The 20,359-nt window shown below is 37.5% G+C and overlaps 1 protein-coding gene across 4 annotated transcripts in view; it reads right to left on the reverse strand.

Annotated features, from left to right (window-relative positions):
* Window positions 1-20,359, reverse strand: part of SEMA3C (semaphorin 3C) — a 114,437-nt gene that overhangs the window by 15,564 nt on the left and 78,514 nt on the right. For all 4 annotated transcript variants that reach the window (XM_027679453.1, XM_027679451.1, XM_027679452.1 and 1 more), the window contains 5 exons: window positions 19,046-19,188; window positions 16,985-17,099; window positions 14,765-14,834; window positions 11,945-12,089; window positions 6,995-7,217 (listed from right to left, as the gene is read on the reverse strand). In XM_027679453.1, coding sequence (XP_027535254.1) covers window positions 6,995-7,217; window positions 11,945-12,089; window positions 14,765-14,834; window positions 16,985-17,099; window positions 19,046-19,188 — 696 coding nt within the window. The remainder of the gene's footprint in view (window positions 1-6,994; window positions 7,218-11,944; window positions 12,090-14,764; window positions 14,835-16,984; window positions 17,100-19,045; window positions 19,189-20,359) is intronic.

Here is a 20,359-nt window from a genome sequence, read left to right on the forward strand (position 1 = left end):
CTTGACCACACACAGAGAGCACATTGCAGTATTTTGTCTTTAAAGAAAAGAAGGAAAAGAGAAACCGAAAGCTGACAGGACTTAAAAATATGTAGCTATCAATTGTACATGCTCAGGGCATGTTAGGCATGAATTTTTCACGAGAATTTTCTATGGAGACATTTATTCTCATTATACAATGGCATGATAAACCAGTTCCTTCTGAAGAAACCTTACTGAAACTAAATCTTGTGGTAGCACAGCTGTGGTCTAGCCTGGGTGCCAGTATTAGCAAAGCTGTGAGAACCTGAGAGAGATTTACTAACTGCCAGGACCCACCAAAGATTTAAACTGCTGCAGATGTATCCCTCATTGAGGTAAGGAGAAGCCAGTGTGTGTATTTCTGCTCCTGCTAAATGGACAAACCTACTCATAAACATACACAGCTCCAGTCCAGTCCACCTCTGCCTCTTTGCACACTTTTATCAATTCCCTCTCTCTCACGTTAGACTCTACCTTACAAAACACTTAATAAGAAGTGCAGGAAGGAGCTGCAGCCTTTTGTGGGTTTTTTGCAACTGCCTTTTGTGGTTTTTTTGCAACTGACATACAGGGCACTAACCATGTTGACAGTGACCTTACCTGCAAAGGAATGTGAGGCTGCTGAGCCTCTGAAGAACCGGTTTATGTCAATGATCCATTAGCACATGCCACACATTTAAAATTCCTAAATTGTCTTGAGTCCTCAAACATTGCCCTGAACTGAAGTCAGAACCTCAGGGGAGATTTTATCCTGGGCATTGGCACAGAAAATACTGATAATGCCTGACGCCAAGTCCTTGTGTCCTAATAACCTTTCCTATTTGTAAAGTAGGGTCCTATCTACATTTTTGTCACACCCCAGCAAAACACACAGAGTGAAGTATTCATTCAATATTTTACCATTTGCTTTGATTCAGTATTATACCATGAGGGACAGATCCTTGCAGAAAGGAATGTTCTATTGTTTTAAAGAAGACTTAATAAAACAATTAAAATAAATATTCAAGTAGGCAGTAGAAAGCTATTCATTAAATGAAATTATCTAAAGCAAGGGATTCCAATAGTCTGTACATTTATAAAAATAAAATACTTCCAACAATATATAGCTTATAGGCTGTAGTCTTCCCATTGCTTCTAAAAATAGTTTTTCTCCTGTTGCTCAACCTCTTTCTTAATAAACAAAAAGCAAATATTTATGCCCAATCCCCCGTTCTTATTTCTTTCTCAATAGTACTGCTGTCTCCAGCGTAAAGACAAATTGGTAGCTAACAAATCAAGTCACTTACACGTGTTCATGTCAGAAAACTTATGGTATATTTGAGTTTTGTTGGAAATATTATTTGCTTATTTCCGCTAATGGTGAGGTAGTGAACTAAATTCCCTGGGTCAGGGGGAAAGTTGGAAGGGTTGCAGCAATGTGCACTGCAAGAGATTTATGCAAAGTAGCAGTGCCTGAGCTGTTTCCCAGTGTAGATAATCTTTTGCACTGTAAATCAGGCAGAAGAGATCATCAAAGAAGTACAAGTCAAATTTTTTCAAGTTTGGATCAATGTATGAAATTATAAGCTAATTCTGTAAAAATCATAAAAATTAACAGGATGGTTTCCTTCACCATTTACTTGCTCCTTCCAGAAATCCACTTGAAAACAGGCCTGCATTGCTATGATTTCACACCGTCATGAAAAAGCTACTGGGTCTCCAGAATATCAATCCACCACTAGAAGTGAAGAGGCAGAGTTATGCTCACCACTTCCCTGACTTTTCACTGGGAGCTGTTTGCAGCCTCACATCATCTCAGCAGTCTGTGAGTTAAGGGCAGACAGACAAACAAAAAGGAATCTCCCTCAAGCTGACAGCAAGAGGACAAGGGCAACTCAAAATGATTTTCCATTTCAAACCTGCCTAATGACTGCAGATGTCCCAGCCTGACATGAAGGGCAATGATAATGAGATCACGTTCCCTCTGAGAGGACTAAGAAACTGGGAACAGTAAGGGAGGAAAGTGAAGATGAAAAAATGGTGTAGAAAGTACGCGGAGTGGGAAATAAATGGAGAAGGAAGGTAGTCCAATAAATTGTTTAAGGAAAGAAGCAGAAGAGACAAATAATAATAAAAATAATCAGAATTATAATAATATTCCTTGAAATGCAAGGTGTGATGTTAATCAGCTAAGCTTCATCAATACCAGTTAGCCTGTGCCTGATTACACTAACTCCCAACAGGGTTGACCACGGGCAATAGGGGAAAGCAAAGCTCAATGAACAGAAATTACAAATACAGAGGTGTTTGGCTGAATCTGAAGGTCTGAGTTTAAACATCATTCTCTGAATTTTGACTAGCTTTTGTTTCCCCAGTCCTAAGTGAACACTGCAGCTGTCAGTAATGTGAGCCTCAAAGAGAGTCAGGACCCATCTACCCTTGAGCCACATCACACGCACAAACTGAACAATCAACAAATAAAGAAACCTGAATTTTCCACATCATAAAAAAAATGACTGCAATGGGCAGCAATGTCTACTTTGACATGAGGTTTGAGACGCTTCTTGCAGTAATCCCCACCCTTGATGTGTCTGACACTGCTGGAGACCTTCTAAAAACTTTTCTCCGTGTTGTACCTGTCAGCCTAATGGCAGCTTAATTATTTTTGGTCTCTAATCTGAGTTGAACCTGATGCACACAAATAACATTACAAAGAAAAAAAGAAAGCAAAAAGTTTACCAAATGTTTAATATCTGTCTGTTTGAGAAAATGCTGAGGCTCAACAGAGCACCTGAGATGGTGGCAGGTTAGCAGTCAGGGCTGACAGCCACGTTCCCACGGCCTCGGCTGTCCTTGGGTGTCTGCTGTAACTCAGAGCTCCCACCACAGACACTAATCTCTCTGTGCTTAGTTCACTCATCTGTCAAATGGGTGTAATTTTTTTCCAGCTCATAGTACCACTGTGAAGCTTCATAAAATTCAAGTTGCATCAAAGGACAAAAAGACAGATACAAATGCTCACACTTGAGGGCAAAATTTTCGTACAGCCCCAGCTCGGTTAAACTTTTGGGACACAGTGTGAGCTTGTTTGAATAAAAACTGAACAGGGGAAATGAAGCAGGTGGAGGTACACCCTCTTAACTTACATATCCTCTTAAAAGGCTGTGAAAAAGCTTTGGATGAGTGGGTCAACAAAAGGTTTCGAATGACTCAGGGACAACGACCAAGAGGAAGAAGGAAACTCTATCTGATGCCTGTTGTGCCACTGTTGTGCAACATCATCTTCCAAGCTCACAGTCACGAATTTGCAGCCAGGAAAACTATGGGAGGCAAGCTCACTCTTCTGACCAGATTATCTCCCTCCATTAGACTCTGTAGATCATTACATGATTTTGGCTTTTGCCTTACTGGAGGCTACCGCTGTCAGCAAGGGTTAGTTTTCCAAAAAGACAGCCATCATATGACACCATGAAAATGAGTATTACAACCTTATGCTCTGGAGGCACATGCTGCATCAAGACTTTGAAAACAAATGTTGCATCAGAAAAGATAATAAGAAGCATTGATCAACCTCACACCACATCAGATGCATGTAGCCGACATTAATCATCTGAATAAGTCACATCGAAGTCTGAAGTGCCTTTTTACAACAGTAACTTAGATGTCTTTCCACAAAAACATATCCTGATATCAAGGAGCTGAAAAAAAATCCCATTGGTGCCCACAGCTGTTTAATGTACCCAAGTTTGACCCAGACATTTAAATATTTTCATAACACAAGAGCAATAAAAAACCCCATGCATAATCTTTTAGTTGTGCAATCTGTGTGTACTTTGACCGAAGGTTTTCGTACTGCAAGCAGTAGGTGGCATGCTTAATAAATAAATATTAATCTCATGAAAATGTTCTCATGGTGTTTTACTGCTGTTTTAAAATTCAGATGGAAAACAATCTACCAATGGATAAACAGAGAATATTGAAAGCTCAGGTTGTTTAGATAAAACTGAAATGAGTAAAGAAATCACAGTACAACTCTAGGGTGAATCCAAAAATTCAGGACTGAGTCCTGGCCTATCATGGAAACAGGATAAAAGAAACATAACTCTAATCCCAAATTCCTGAATTGAATATGTAATTATTCATTTCATAGGGAAAAAATATCATCAGCGTTGCCCTTGTCAAATATGCAAATGAGTGACTACATTCTTTCCAAGTAAACTATGTCTTGCATTTCTGTTTGGGAAGACAAGGTAGACAGCACTCTTCTCTTGTAGCACTGCTGTCTACCAGTCAAGACTTGCTCCTTACTCGAAGTCAGCTCACGCCAGAGGGGAGTGAAGAGATCCCTTTGGCTGGACCTAACAAAATCAGCAAGTTTTGTTAAGTGTTTTGGTAGTCTTCATTTTGAAAAGCAATGGCAAAATAGGAGTGCCACGAGAGCAATGTCTGTCCCTGGGATTTTTGTTTGTTACATAGGCAAGCAAGGGAGAAAAGCAATGTATTAACTGTGGGCTCAGCCCCTGTGAGCTCAGCACTTCTGTCTGGGAGAGCAAAGGAAACACTACAATTAGTTCACATTAATGTGAAAAAATTACAGAGCTGCCTATACCCTCCTGTGCCACAGCTACACGATGAAAGCCACTGGGGTTCTCGGAGCTTTATATTTCTGTTATTCTTCACTTACATTCAGGAACTGATTTATTACTAAGGCTATCGAGGAGGAAGAGAGGAAAAGCTAAACATTTTGTGTGCTCTGCATCTGGCAAGACATAAAACACTCCGATTTCAAGCATGAGACAGGTCACTGACAGTGACAGACATGGCTGGCAACATCGCAGTTCAGCAGCAGTAACTCATCATCTGAGCTGAGTGTAATTGTCACCAGGTGTCAAGTCCCATTGTCTCTGTTTGTGAGGCTCCACGCTCCCAAGAAAATTATCACATGAAATTCTCCTATACAATGTGGTTTTTGCATTTGCTGGGATGAACCGACACCAAAGCAAATCCCCTCTGCATTCCTTTTGACACTTAATATCTCTATCAAATCCTCCTGAGTCCCACAGAAAGCAGAGAATAAAGAAAACAAGTTTCTCCTCTCAGTGGCTGAAACCTGATCACTTTTATTTGAAAGGGCTGAGAAATGCAGTAACTTACATTGCATCAATTTCTTTTGAGGAAGACCTTGGAAGCTATTCATGTCCTGTGCCCTACTCAGGAAGAAGAATGTGTCCCCTCCAACTAACTAGCAAGCAGAAAATGATCCTTGTCTCCAGTGTAATGAAGAAGATAAAGCAATGAATATAAAGTATCAAGAGCTTCAATTTACTTATCTGATCCATAATGGGTCCTGTGCTGATACACAGAAGAGGATTAACATAATGTAAGAACAAGCTGAAGTATGTTGGGTTTTTTTAACGTCTCACAAGTGTCTGTATGAGACCACACTGATCACCTAAAAACAGTCAGATGGTCATCAAAGTATAAAATGAAATTACCTATATTTATCTCTTGCAGAATTATTAAAATGCTAACAATTAATATTGTGATTTCATGCACATTTCAACTTTTGAATACATTTCCAGTTTTAACTATCACTGCTGTATTAACAACCCTATGCAAGTTGGAAACTTATGTCTTGATCTTTTCCACTAATGTTTAGTAGAATGTTTCCCCAAATAACATTAGATGTTTATAGAGCATTTTAAAACAATGTCACCACTATATATTTAAAAAAATAATAAAATGTGAAGGGAAAGAATCCCTTCCATCAACCTGCTGGCTGGATATACCTCTACTCATACAGCACAGTATGCAGTTGGCTCCCTTGGCACACAGGGACCATGCTGATTTTGATAGCTGGGGAGGTTTTTCTAAGAAGACTGTAGAAACTTCCTGTTAGTCCTGTCCCTTGAGGGGACATTCTTGAGAGATTTTTTAGCACCCACTTCCTAAATCTATTATAACAAGATGGTTATTCCCAGCCCCATGCGAATTTGTAGGCAGGCATGGTTATTCTACAAACAGAAAACAACCAGGACTCCAATAATATGTGAACCATAAAAGCAATACAAGCCACCTCTGTAATCATTTTCTGATGTTCAGACATGGATTTGTTCTCCCGGAATTCTTTTCCTTTGTTCTACTTGAAACCATCTGTAGTAAAAAAGATTAGCCTTTGTGCCTATCAACCTACAATGCCCTGTTAAGCCACTGGGAGTTTCAGATGTGAATGAGTCCTAGGATCTAGCAAGAGTACCACTCTGCTTGTCTGCTCCAATCAAAACAGTGTGATTCATATCTAAATATTTAAAAAAATCAAAATTGATCAGTACGAGAATCACTTGACCTGTTCCCTGCAGACTTCAGAAGCATAACACCAGCTTCAAATTTGATGTAACTAGAAACAAAATGTAGGTTATATTAGACAGAAATTATTTTAGAATACTTGGATCAAATTCACTGTGTCCACTTCAGCTAGGACTGTGACCATTTGTTTCCTTTTCTCTGCTAAGTACTTCCATATTACTACTCTTTTTTTGGCTGAGTTGCTCTTTCTGCCTTTGCAATATCCTGATCAGATCATGCTTTTCTTCAGAAGTAGCTTACATAGCATATATTAAATAATAATGATGAGAGTATACAAAAATTAGAAAGCTAGATTTGGGTATCAAATTCTTATGTGGAATCATGTTGCAGACAAACCATATTCAAGAGAACTATTATTAGTTAGGACCAATAAAACATACACTAGTGTTGATTTCTGTCTCAAATAAAATTAACATCAAGACGTATTTCTTGCACACAACTGATGTCTATAGTAAATATAAAAATGCACAGAAAGTAAAATGAACTTAATTTATGGATTTCTATAGACATTTTTGTAGACAGCAAATGTTTCAACAAGTATTTCTGAAAGCTCTAAGTTGTACAAATCAGAGTTGATTACAAATTTTATTGCAGTGGAGGAAAACGAATGCTGCTAATTTTGTCTTACCTGTTCCAAGAAACAAGACATGGTATCTTCCATCAGCAGCATTCACTCGATCCACAGCAATCTTTGTATACTTGTAGTCGGCTCCTATCCGGATGATTAACGGCCTCTTGTGTATTGGGTAAATGGGATTAAACATCAAGGGGTGATTCCTAATGAAGGTCACAACATCGTCTGGAAACTCTTTGGTTGTCCGCATGTTAGGTGTGAAGGCTCCTCCTGGACACTGTAAGAAACATGTAATGATTAACAATACTAACCATCTTTCATAGAGTATTCATCTCCAAGTCATTTCCAAATATTGACAGATAAGTTGACAAAGGAAGTCCCTGAAAGAGCACTGCAGACTGACCAAAACTTGTTATGTTCCAGTAATGGGAATGAAGTGTTGAATAGCTACGCTTTGAACTCCCATCAATGCTGATAAAACAAACACAAATGTATTTTTGCACTTTCAGGACACAGCTTGATGACTAAGGTCTTTAATTCTGAACATATTTTTACATACTTTATGCTTCCAAACTGCCTGTTGAAAAAAAAAATTGAAAAAATCCAAGAGATCGGTATGGGAAGATATCAAACTTTTGCATCTGGTTTGTTACAGAATTAGTACAAAGACAAAAGACAAAATCTGATACTCAGTTGTAATTTGGAGACGATGAAAGGGCCTGTGACTCATCTTCATTTGAAAAAGCAATAATATGGAGTTGATGAGGGGGTCCTGTAACAAGTCATTTATCTCTCAGAAGATTGTTTATACTTTCCCCTCTGCCTGAGAGATAACTGAGGTCCATGAATACTCTGGATGCTTCTTTAAGTATAATGAAGAAGCATCAAAATAATTAGCCCCAAGGCATTCTGGACCTCTAAGGAAAATAAAAAGCATCTTAGAAAACTCAACTATTTACTGAGAGTGAAACTAAAAGAAGACTGGGAAGAAAACAGGGCTATGCCAGTAACTGCTACAATGTTCTGGATATACTTATTTTAATTTACATTATTCTTTTTCAGCTACCATTACCTCACTTCTTATTGCTATCCCTGGGTTTTCATTTTCCCCCTTACCATATTTCTGAGCCGTGAAATTCTCCTCAGAGTATTGGAGCTATTCAGAAGTGTTTCAATGCAATATTTTTCCAATTGGAAAATGCTGATTTGTTCAATAAAAAGCACTTGATGGAAACTTCTTTATTTTGACGAGGGCCATTCTTACATCTAGGATGGAATTTCTGGTCAAAACCACAGACACAAAACAGCCAGTAGCTTAGGGAGAGATTTACCTCACCTGACTTCTACTGCCTTAAGTCAGACATTTATTCTTAGGTTTCCTCTGAAGTCAGTAATTCAGACTAAATGCCCTGCTTTTAGATGGCTAAAATTACATAAAATGGATCATATTCTGAGAGACTTGGAAACTCTCTGGGGATATATGAATCATGTGTCCAACCTACCTGATGAGATGAAATGTTGGAATTTGGGTCTTCACCTCCCAGGGGATTCCTCTAACCACCAGGCAGGAGTGCCTGTTCTACCCTTGCTGCTAAAAGCTAATAAACTATTCATTGGGCATACCAGGAACCAAGTAGAGAGGAGACTTCAGCCTAAACCCCGGCTTCAAAATCATCTTCTGGCTCAATTAGGATTTAATTATTCATATGAAGTAGAATAGCTCTGGTAGGAGTTCTTTAAAAGAAATTGCTCTGGCATCAGTTACCTCCAGGAAGAAGAACCAGAACTCAGCTCAGATATTGGTTGCTTTTCTCATTTGACATCCTTGACAACTGATTTTTCTGGGCCCTTATTTATCCTAAGGGCTTTTTTTTGGCTTTCATTAGAACTGATACTACATGCTAGCCCTCTAAGATTGTTCACAAAGTTGAATTCTTATTATCTTGCTTGCTCTACTCTTCCCCTTCCTGGCATATCCATCCACAGTCTTCCAGAAAATTTATGGGACTATCTGATAAGATTAGCAACAAATGCCGAAAAAAGAACTGTGTTCATCATTAGCAAGATTATTCTATTTGGTAGTGCTCTGCCAGACCCCAGACCCCAGTTCCTCTCAAGAGGGATTCTGTTTCATAAGCAGTTCAAATTAAACTTTCCTGTCTCACATAGCTCAGTTAAAAGACTTTCTATGATACTTTCAATCCTTCCATTCTTGACTTGGTGATCATAAGACCTTTGTCTGTGACTTCCTGCAAAAATGTCTGTGTTATGGTTCACCCCAGTATGACCCTAAAAATTTACATTATATTAGTGTTCTGAGCAAAGCCTTAACAAACATCTTTAATCAATTAATTCTTTTGCTATCCCCTGTATAAAACAATGACAAACAAAAAATGTTACTATACAACCCTATAAGCTCTCCCTTTCCTGGAGGGATTGAACGTGTGTCCTTCACACCTCATTCAAGGACTTGGCTACACAATCTTTCGTTCACAGTTGATCACCGTGCAGTTAGATTGCAGAGAAAACCAGAATTCTTTAATTTACAGAATATTCCCCCAACATGCTGTAGGTACAAAAACTATTTCTGTGAACTCTGAAAAATGGAAACTATCCTCAAACATCACTGAATTTAGTAGCAAGCTGCCAATTATGTTATTTTTTTTTTCCATAAGTAAGTTTTGCTTGTGGAGAAACAAGAAACCATTGGTATTTAGTGAAGGCCAGCCAAACACTGCAGAGCTGATCATGGCCAAAAGAACCTATTACTTTATTTAATCCTACTGAAACTACACAAAAGCCTTTCCACTGTTGATCCAAGGTACTGCAATATGATGAACATTCATTTCTGTCCAGAAGTTTAGTATGAATATCTCTTCAGGCAACTGTAAAGGAGGATTTTCCATGTCATATAAAAAGGCATCCGGGTCTAGTCCAGCATCCCAGAAGTTGAGAGAAAAGTACATTCCAGAGGAAAGAGGATCATACCCCTTAGTCTGCTAATCAAAGTTAACTCTTTGAGCTCAAATTCTGGGCAGCAAAAAATCCCCATATCCTAATTTTCACAGATGCTTTGACATAAGTGAAAAATGGAACTTTTGGGCAGTGAAATAAAATCAAAGCCAAACAAATTCCATCTTATAAAGTATGCCTTTAAGATATATGTTGTGGCTGAATTGGAGGGTAGCACAGAAACGCCAGTGATCAGTAAACTAGCACTGACCATCTAAAGGAATCTCTTTTGACTTTGTTTTTTTGTGTGAGCTATGATCTAAGAATTCATCTTCAAATTCAGAGCTCTTCAGCACATCTCAAAAATTTAGACAATTTCTGTCACCATATTAAATCCAAATCTAATTTTTTTATCCCTTTCCATTGTGCTGCCCAATTTCTTCAGGCCCATCTGGAATACCACATAAGCCTCCATGAGGTGAACCAAGAATAACACGGCAGTGGTTAAGGAAATGCATACAAACACAATACTCTGAAGCAGCAAGAAACCTTGAAATGTGACTAATGACAAGAGAATGAAACTTCTGGTTTAAATGGATCAATTTTTTTTTTTTGGTAAAGTTTAAGTATAAAGCTGCAGTGGACTCATGAGATTAGAGCCGTATGTATTAATTGCAAAGAAAGACTAATGCTAGCATTAGACCTTAGTGGAATGTCAAGTATTGATTAGGTAATTCTAGAGATCTGGGAACCTAACTCTTATAGCCCATAATAATCACACTAAAATGTCATGAAGAACTATGTGAATAGGGAGAGCTCTTCCATGTATCTGAGCTATTCTTTGTACAAGAGAGAAAGAGAGAAAAAAATAAGATCTTGCAGCAGAAAGACAAATCAGAATAAAACAGCGGTATGGTTAAAGGTTCTTACAGGGACTGGCAAAATTAAAACAAAATTTCATTTCCTGTGATAAATGGAAAAGCAACAAAATTTTAATCTAAAAAAAATATAACTACATTGTTGAGAAACAATTTATTATTCTCTTCATACTTATTTCCTTCTGATACTTAAGAAATTTTAAGACTTCATAGGAGTCAACACACATCCACACTACTATACTTCATTTAGCAAATACGGGTTTAGGGAAGATTCTAGAGGAAGTTCATACATTCTTCATTAAGGCTGGAAATATTAGATATCATATTTCTGCTAAATCTAAATTAAGAATAGTGGAAAAAGTAAGTAAACAAATAAATAAAGAAGTGCATTAACAGCTATTTTTATGCACCATGAAGTTGAAAAGTAAGAAAAAACAATAGTTTTGTTTCAAATATTTAATGAGATATTTTTGCACAACTTGGAAACAGAGCTAGTTCTAATAGTGTACAGAATTTACTGGAAGATTATTACTACCCCTAACACAGTGAAAGAAAGTCCTGAAAAATTTTCAAGGCCTACAAAAAGCATTCTTAACAAGGAAGGCTACTGTGAACTGATTGGCATGAAAACACATCTATTTCTAGGACCCTCTTCTAAGATTCAGTACCTGATAGGGTACTAGACCTAACCAAATGACAACTCCCAGAAACCTTATTCTCCTCTAAATCTCCTACTATATCTCCTAAGCATCTGAGTAGAGCTGCAAATCTTTAGAGAACTATGGAAAATTCATACAGACTGAAGACAGACTTACAGACATTTGGATCCAGATTGTAGAACACACTCAAAATGCTGGCTTTGTACGCTTATTTATTTAGCTACATTTTGCTCAAATATACCCATAAAATGGAAGTGGATATGTAAACAAGATGATTGTCACGTAATGAAATAATTCTTTCAACAGAAAGACTGATTAACATTTTACACGACTTTTAATTCTTTCTAGAGGATTTCCAGATACTACATGATTTGTATGACAACCGAGAAGCAAATAAAAGAGTTTTGAACTGTCACAGTCACATACAGTCCTTCCTCCTGGAATAAATAGTATTTATTTATGTATTAAACAAAGACAAGCAATTGGCAAGCCTGCATAAACATCTCTGTACTTACGGTGCCAGGTCGTGGGTACGGAATTCTGCCCTGATATGGAATCAGCTGGTGGTTTGGGCCCTCCTTGTGTGCAAATGGCCCATTGAACACAGTCTGGATGTCAGACAGATGATACACACACACGGCTGAGCCTTTAAATATGGAGCTGGAAGACAGCAGGAAAAAGTTAGCACTGCAATCTACCAACTTTTTTATAGCTTTTCCATCATTTTGCATGGTCCAGTGATGAAAGATACCTCTAAAATAATATATTTGATACAATTTAATCCTTCTATAGCATGGATTTAATACATTTAAAATCAACTAATCTAGCTGCTCAATATGCACCACTACTTCTTAAGACTTAGCACCTTTTTGAACAGTGAACTGAAAAAAGAGGGAGGAAGGCACTAACTTACTGGTGCAATAAGAACACTTCTTAATGCTGAATATAAAAAAAAAAATAATCTGGCTCTAGTTAAATCAATGGCAAAAATATTGCTGACTTTAGTGAGACAAGAGTTTTATAAACTTTGTACTGCCAAGCTCAGCACAGGTTGCCAGAACTCCCTACCAGTATATTAACCACAAGACCTCCACGAGCCTCCTAAAATACAAGGCTAAAATATTAATCAAAATATCCAGAGAAATTACAATTGGTTGGATAATTACAATCAGTTGCCAGCTTTTCTAAGCAAAATGGGGTCATACTGTGGCTGTAAAGGAATTACTCTTATACAGTCCACAAGTCCACCCCCAAAACTAGTCTTACAAAGACCCAAGTTTGATGCTTCCCGAGGAGAACCCAGGGAGTCCCTGCTCTGGGCTTAGCCATGGGTTCAGTTAGCACAAGCCCTGAATGGTCTCCATCACCCCGTGATGATGGAGGGCATTAGGGGAATAATTTCCAGACTGATGCTAGGACTGACTACAGTAAATTAACTCCCTCGTTTTTTCTCTCACTGCATGCAAGGTTTGTGATATTTATCTTTAAAAAGTGGAAACTCCAGGCAGTCCAAAATCTGTCTGATGTTAACTGTAGGATGAAGAAAATCCAAGTAATTATTTTCAACTGAAGAAGAAAAAAACGCTCCAGAAAAAAAACCTGAACACATTACACATAGTGTCTAAACGAGGAAAGTGAAATCCATATTGCTCTCAGTTGGATTAGTAGAAGGAGCCTTTTAGATGGATTATGGTATTTGTGGAAATTTTACTATGTATTAATAGATTTTGAGAAATTTATTTAGTCTTTCCAGATGTTTTATGTTAGCTTTACAGTATATTTTGACAGTAAAATAATTTGCTTTAATATTACTTGGTTTCCTTCTGTATGACCTAGACAAAAATACTACTAGTTATTAGGTATCTGTGATGTTTCTATCTTGCTACTGTTATGAGCTGGAAGTCTACAGAGGTGAAGATACAGGAACTGTTAAGGAGTAAAAATCCTTATGGCTGCTGCGTTTAACTAGGTAATACTTTCAATAATTGAACAAAAAGAAAGAAGGCAGAAACCATGTGGTTCACGGAAACAGAAATGCATGTGTGTAAAAACTTCAACAGAGAGAGAAAATAGCTTGAGAGCCAGGAAAAAATGAAGTTTTCTCTTTGTTGTCACCTTATATGGTCCTGTGATTCAAACCTCATTTCCACTGCAGAAATACCAGAAGATTTGGGTAGAAGTGTTTCCAGTTCAGTCATGTTGCATCCACAACCTAATCATAAGTGTGGTTTTACTGCTAAACATAACCTCATAATTTTCTCTTTTTGTGAAGTAGGAATCATAAATAGTAGATAGAACCAAATGTTTACTAGTTACGTGATGGGGTTTTTTTCCAATTAAATATCATAAAATCATATTCTCCTGTGTCATTTACATATTTAAGAAAGCAGATCCCTGGATGCTCATGAAAAAAATTCTATTGGGGGAAAAAAATTATGAAAGGATTTTTTTTTACTAGAAATTGCCATTAAAGGAATTATTGATACCAAGTTACGTAATTTGCTAATTTGATCAAATAAATTAAATAAAAATAAAAAAGCAGAAAACCTCTTTGAAAGTAAGAAGTAACAGGATAGTAATAGGAAGTATAGGATAACATATCAGAAATCAGTAAGCAGTAACTATTTCTACTCTATACTAACACTATATGGTGAGGGCAAGAAGGAAAATGAAAAAAATGGAAGAATCTGTGGGTGCACCTGTCAGTCTATCTTTGTGGAGAGTTTCAGCACAGTAAGCCATATCTAGCGCTTCCACCACCCTTGGGAGCTCACTAAATGCTTTTTAAACTGGACAGTAAGTGAATACTGACTGGTAACAGGGAGCTTAGGGCTACAAGGAGGTGATCAAATGCCATAGCTTGTCCTTTTGTAGCCAGCTGAAGCCGATATGGATTATTTGCCATCTGTATGATCATCTGCCAGCTGAGAGACTGGAAATGATTTGTATGAATTCATGTAAGAATTCTTGGTTTGATCTTTCCCGGTGCTGGATGTTCTTCAGGAGGTGTTAAGTGCTCTCAGATGCCACATAAGTTCACTGTGCTGAAGTCATTTAGCTTTCTGCTGCTGAGCAGTAACAAGTGGCCCTCCATGGAAATGTTTTCCCCGTGCCAGCTGACAGTATGTCAGGAAGCAGTTTGCTCCAAGAAGCATAGCTCTAACATGGATACCAACAGTAATGGTACTGAGACTCTTACTCCTGCATGCAAACAATAGCTGCAGCAGACATACAAAATTGCACAGTACAGCCTGGTCCACAAAGATCAACTTGGGTTTTCATACAGAAAATCAGGCAGTTCAGAAAGGTAATTTTTTTCAAACCTCCCCATTTACCTTGATGTTGTAAAAATTCCATACACAAGCGTTGTTCTGGGGTTATCTGTCTCTAAAAGAAACACATCCTCTGAAAGAAAGAAAAGGAAAAAGAAAAATGTTTTGAATACTAATAAAACTCTTTACTTTCTAGTTTAACTTATTATTTCATTCCTGCTAAAGTCAATGGCAATTTTGTCTCAGACTTGAACAGCAAAAAGCAGACTTATACCATATCAACAGACCATATATGCATAAATCTAGCATTTGAACATTCAGAAACAGATTTGGAAATTAACTCCACACCATCTAGCCTTATGGAGACAGAAGGCAAAGAATTTTCAAATATGTTCAGGATCCATGTCACACATTTCTCTCAGCTGGATCTTGTTTCAGCAGGTTGTTTAACAGTAGGCAAACATTAAAGTTGCAGTAAGTTAAAGACAAAGAGTTCCCATAGATGGATGTAATCAAAACCAGGGAAATTAGGTGTTTTATCATCCAGAACGTACTCTAGTGCCCTCACAAGCTCATTCTCAACATGATATGAATGACACACAGCTTAGCAGTGAAGATATTGAGAGATGTAAACCTCCCAGCTCCTTTGTGTTGGGATTTATTGACTGCACTGTGCAAAACTGTACCTACTCACTGAACTGAATTTGCCCACTGTTACCTCTGATCTATTGATTCTTTTTTTACGCTTCAATGAAAACTACTTTAATTCCTGACAGTTTCTCCTTTCAAATGTTTTTAATAACTATAATCATGCTACCTCTTAATTTACAACACAAAAACTACTGAACTGTTTGAGCTTTTTATCACAGAATATGTTCCATAAATTTATGTGGCTCCTTCACTTTACCCTCTGAATTTTTTAAATATTCTTTTCAATATGTCAAAAGCAAAAGACTTCACCATGCAGAACTGGAAGTGTTATGCTCTCCTGCATTATACATGAATACAGAAGCATGTGTTTGCTCTCTCCCATTTTTCCGTATTTCCAGCTGTGATTGTATTCTTCCTCTTTGCTAGGGAATTGTGCTAGGAGCCCACGCTGAGAACATTGTATCCTATTCACTATGGTCCTACATTTTGTCACACAAAAACCCCTAAAAGCAGTTATCCTACTGCATTGTGGAGAGGAGGGGGTTGGTAAATCACAGTTCTGAAAGGCAAGTTGCTGTGGCAGTGCTGAGGCACTGTGCACTTCAGAAAATCAGTCCTCCAAGCACCTTGCACATTCTGAGTCAGAGCAAGTTAGGATCTGCTCTTAGGCCCAGGTTCCATTGAAACCTTGAACAAGTACACCAAAGAGTTGTAAATATATAAACTCAAAAAGACTCTGAACCCAATTTACTATTATGAGAATCAGGAATAACAATCGAGAAAACAGTGGGAGGATACAGTGGAGAGAAGATCAGAACCAGATGCAGACCCAGTGCAGGGCCCATTAGCCATTTACATTATTTATATTTCTACTAATGCACATAACAAATCTTCCAATACCTGAATTTATAACTATGGTACTGCACACTTCAGCTGCACACTTCAGTGGGCAACACAGAATTTGAAACCTTCTGATAATGTAATTTGGTAATTAGGTATCAAGATATGCATCTATTAATTCCTTAATGAAAGGAACCCTCTTGTGATTGCTGTATAGATTATGCACTGAATATTTACAGTGTTTCACATGTTGAAACAAAAATCTATGTGACTGAATGATTCCTGAGAAATTATATCTATTCATTGTATTACTGCTGATGCCAGTAAGGGGAATTATTATTATTATCTTGAACTACCAAATTGAGGCCTCTACCCTGTGATCAAAAAATAGAAAAACTGTATTGTGGAAAAGCTGTGTGTTAAACAGTGGTATAAGAAACAGTTTCAAACAGATTTTAAAAAATCTCTATAGTAATCCTAACTAATAGTAAAATAGTAACAGATTAACTTAAATGTTCCCTTCCAAATATTAATTCTTTATATATATAATTCCTTTACAAATTCAAGATTAATTACCTTTATTTCAAAGGTAATGACACTTACGCAGAGAGACTTATGAAGAATTTTTTAATTTCCTGTCATAAAACTGCAAGGGAACTTGCACCATGGATTTCTAGAGCCAAGATTTCACTGTAAACAACTGGACTAAGAAACTGTATGAACATCAATAATTAAATATGCACAGAGTGTAACATTTAGATAAAACTTTTAAGGGATTTTTTTTTGCGATACCTAATTCATCAAAGTACGTTTCTGTTCCATCTTCATCCATCACTGAGCACACAAGTCTTGCTTTCAAGAATGTTGTCCACTTGTTCACGAGACTGCGCTGACCACCTGTGTCATTCTGGAAAGGAATATTATTTTCAGAAAAAAAAAGTACAACGCAACTAACATTTTACCAATCTTTTCCATTTTTTTCTCAAGTTAAATCATCATCCAGATAATTATCTGGTAAATTTAATATAAAAGTAGATAGACCTAAACCAAATCCCCTTATCTAAACAGTCCATATGCAGGAAAAAAACAAGAACTAGTTTCCTGAGCAGGCTTTCTCTGCTGGGCTAGCAGGCTTGGAGAGTCAGGCAGTAGATTTAGTGCATGTAGTAGAATGTGTTTGTATGTTTGCAAGCAACTGTGGAGGTTTGTATCACTCATCGACACCCAGTGTAAAGTCCATGCTATCTCCAAAAGTCTCATAGTACTATAGAGGGATGGTTTTTGTAGTCTTGACAGCAGCATGACCTAGTAACCCATGCTGGCATGAAGTGGATGCTCTAAAGTCAGAAATGATGGCTAGTGTGGGTCAAGGTAGTTTTGCACTGTTGCAAGTCCTGCTAGCCTAGTCCAGAGCTGGCTTGGTCACAGCTCACTCAAGGATCTTCCCACTTCTCTCTGCTGCAAGGTGGAAACTGTAACTGCCAAACCAGATGGTGCAGCACCAAGGTGATAGAGCTGCCTCATCTTGCTGGTGAATGCCTTAGGTAAGAGCAGTGTCTTATAAACTGCACAGCATGATATCACCCAAGGAAAGGGAAAAACAAAAGGCAGAAGCTATTGAAATGTGATTTTCATAAAGTGCTGTGCATGTTTTACTGGTGCTCCTAGAGTTGGTATCCAGGTTTTCAGGTGACTTATAAGGAGTCTTTCTGTAGGGTCTTTCTTAGTATCATTTTATTAATATATTTGGCCAGTGTCAAAGGTGTTGATGTATGAATATGGTGGTATACAAGTATACAAATATGACTGGCTCAGATTTATTTTCATTGGCTTTGGGATTCTGTCACTGACTTCAGTTTAAGTCTAAACAGGATTAGGCCTTTCAAAAATCATCTGGGCTTCATTATAACAGTAAAAAACCAAATACAGCTGTAATTGTGTAAAATGTCTTCTTGCAAAATACCCAAAAAGGCCTTCAGACATCCTCACAAAAATACAGAGAAATGAGATTATAAAAGAGATCACATGCCTCATAATATTGCCAGAGAAGGAGCTTAGCACAATCCCAAACATGCCCTCACACCCAGGCATAATAACATCACAAAGCATCAAATTCTAAAGAAGACCTAAATTAAAGTAAACACACAATTATCTTCCTGAACCTTTCCAAAAGAAGGAATGAATAGGTTAGCAATAATCGCGCATTTTTAATTTTTCTCTCATTAAAAAATATCAATTTCACCAGATATTAATAGCTGCTTCAATCATTTTTCATCTACAGTTGATTACAGATACGAAAAACGAATCAGAGACAATGAGGAGTGCTGTGAAAATAAATTGATTTTTGCTCAGGAATAGCCATAACTCCTCAATTTAATTTTCCTGCGCACCTTTTTAAAGTTAGGCTCACATATGCATCAATGCAAGAACTCAGAAAGAACAGATATTGTAAAAATGAAAACACCATTTGAAAGTTAAATCAACCCATTTAAAAGCTTGATATTTCCCATGTGCTTTAGAGATTTCGAGTGTGAGAATTTTTTGAGACTTCACTGTTTTTTAGTTCAGTTTTTCTAAGAAAATAATGTACCCTATTTGTGCCAAGGACAGCAAGTTTGAAAATTCAACACTGGTAAGTATTCTGACTCAGTCAGAGAAATACACAAATCCCTGAATCTCTAAATTTCCATATCCTTACAGGTACAGCCTGATATACATAACAGGTTGAGACCCTAACTGTGAGTTCAATAACAGCTCTTCTTAATTATGAATGTGGACACAGAAACAGGAAATTTGTTTCGAATATAAATCAAAGGCTTATCCCAACAACCTGGCAAACAAAATAGTCCTTACTGGGCATATTCTTGCAATCATTGAATGAATTTGCTTTGTGCTGCCGCTGTTGTCTGTGAGTCTCTCTTTGAAGAAGAAGTAGATTTTGGCATCATTGGGGTCAGTGCCATCTGGGATAACATGAGCATCCACAAAAATTGGCTCTGTAATGAAAAAATTTACCAAAAAGATGAAACCAAAAGATGTATAAGAATAAGCAATTAATGACTTCACAGTTACCGGCTGCTTCAAGGAAGCGCAGTGTAATGCATACAGAGGTACTGCCGTGGAAGGCTAAGCTATACGCTCTAGCTTCATGTCTGTATATAACAAGTATCAGCAGGTAAACGGCTCTTTGCTGGCAGCCATATGTTTTTGCATCTTAGCATTTTATTCCACAGCAGATTTTTAGAGGAGTGATCCAGAAGCAGTAGTATTAGGTTACTGCAGAGACTCAAAGATTTTGAGGAAGAAGAGGGAAGAATTTGTGTGCTATCTGGGGCCCCTAAGGAAAGTCTCATTGAGACAAAACATAAAATAAGATGCAACAGCTTAGGAAAATAACAGATAAGGTTCATAAACAAGAGAGGAAAACAACTCGTGGAACACAGAAAAGGTAAGAAGGGTACACAAATGCTTGAGCAGCATTTGAGTTCATATCAGAGGCTGTTAAACATAACCCAATGTGCATGCAAAACACTGCAAAGGAGCACTAGTCAGAGAGCAAAAAAATTTATAACCTTAACAGCAAGCATATAATGGACAGTGGAGGAATCCTCAGAAGACCTTCTCCTTTGCCTGAAGGAAGAAGTGGACCCTCTCCCTGCACGAAGGCTTTGTCTTTTCAATGATCATGCAAGATTGCTTGTTCAGTTGAAATGCAGTACAAATTTTGAAACAGTCTGATACAAAGGTTGACTGACTGACAGAAAATTCCCTTTACACTGCAGCACTTTTCTATTCACATAAGCCTATTCTCAATTAATATAACAAGTGTCATGACTACAGCTCTAACAGGACATGAAAATAAATTGTACTTTCAAGTACCTGTTCTGAACATAGGCAACAGGCAGATTTTCCAGAAATCAGGCATTTTTAATTGTTCTTTTTCTCTAATTCACTTTAGGATGCACATGTCAGGGTGTGCAGGTAAGTGTAAGAATGTATAACAAACAGAAGAAAAACTTAGAAAACAGACATAGTTTCCCTTCCATAGTGAACTGAATTTATTCTGATTGCAATCCTATGATTTCACTGTAGTCACAGCCACACAGGAATAACTAAAGAGAGTCACGTTAAAAAATACCAAGAGAAAACCACAGTAACTTTACTTCA

The sequence above is a fragment of the Neopelma chrysocephalum genome, unplaced genomic scaffold, assembly GCF_003984885.1.
Source record: "Neopelma chrysocephalum unplaced genomic scaffold, ASM398488v2 Primary Assembly neopelma1_45, whole genome shotgun sequence".
NCBI classification, from domain to species: domain Eukaryota; kingdom Metazoa; phylum Chordata; class Aves; order Passeriformes; family Pipridae; genus Neopelma; species Neopelma chrysocephalum.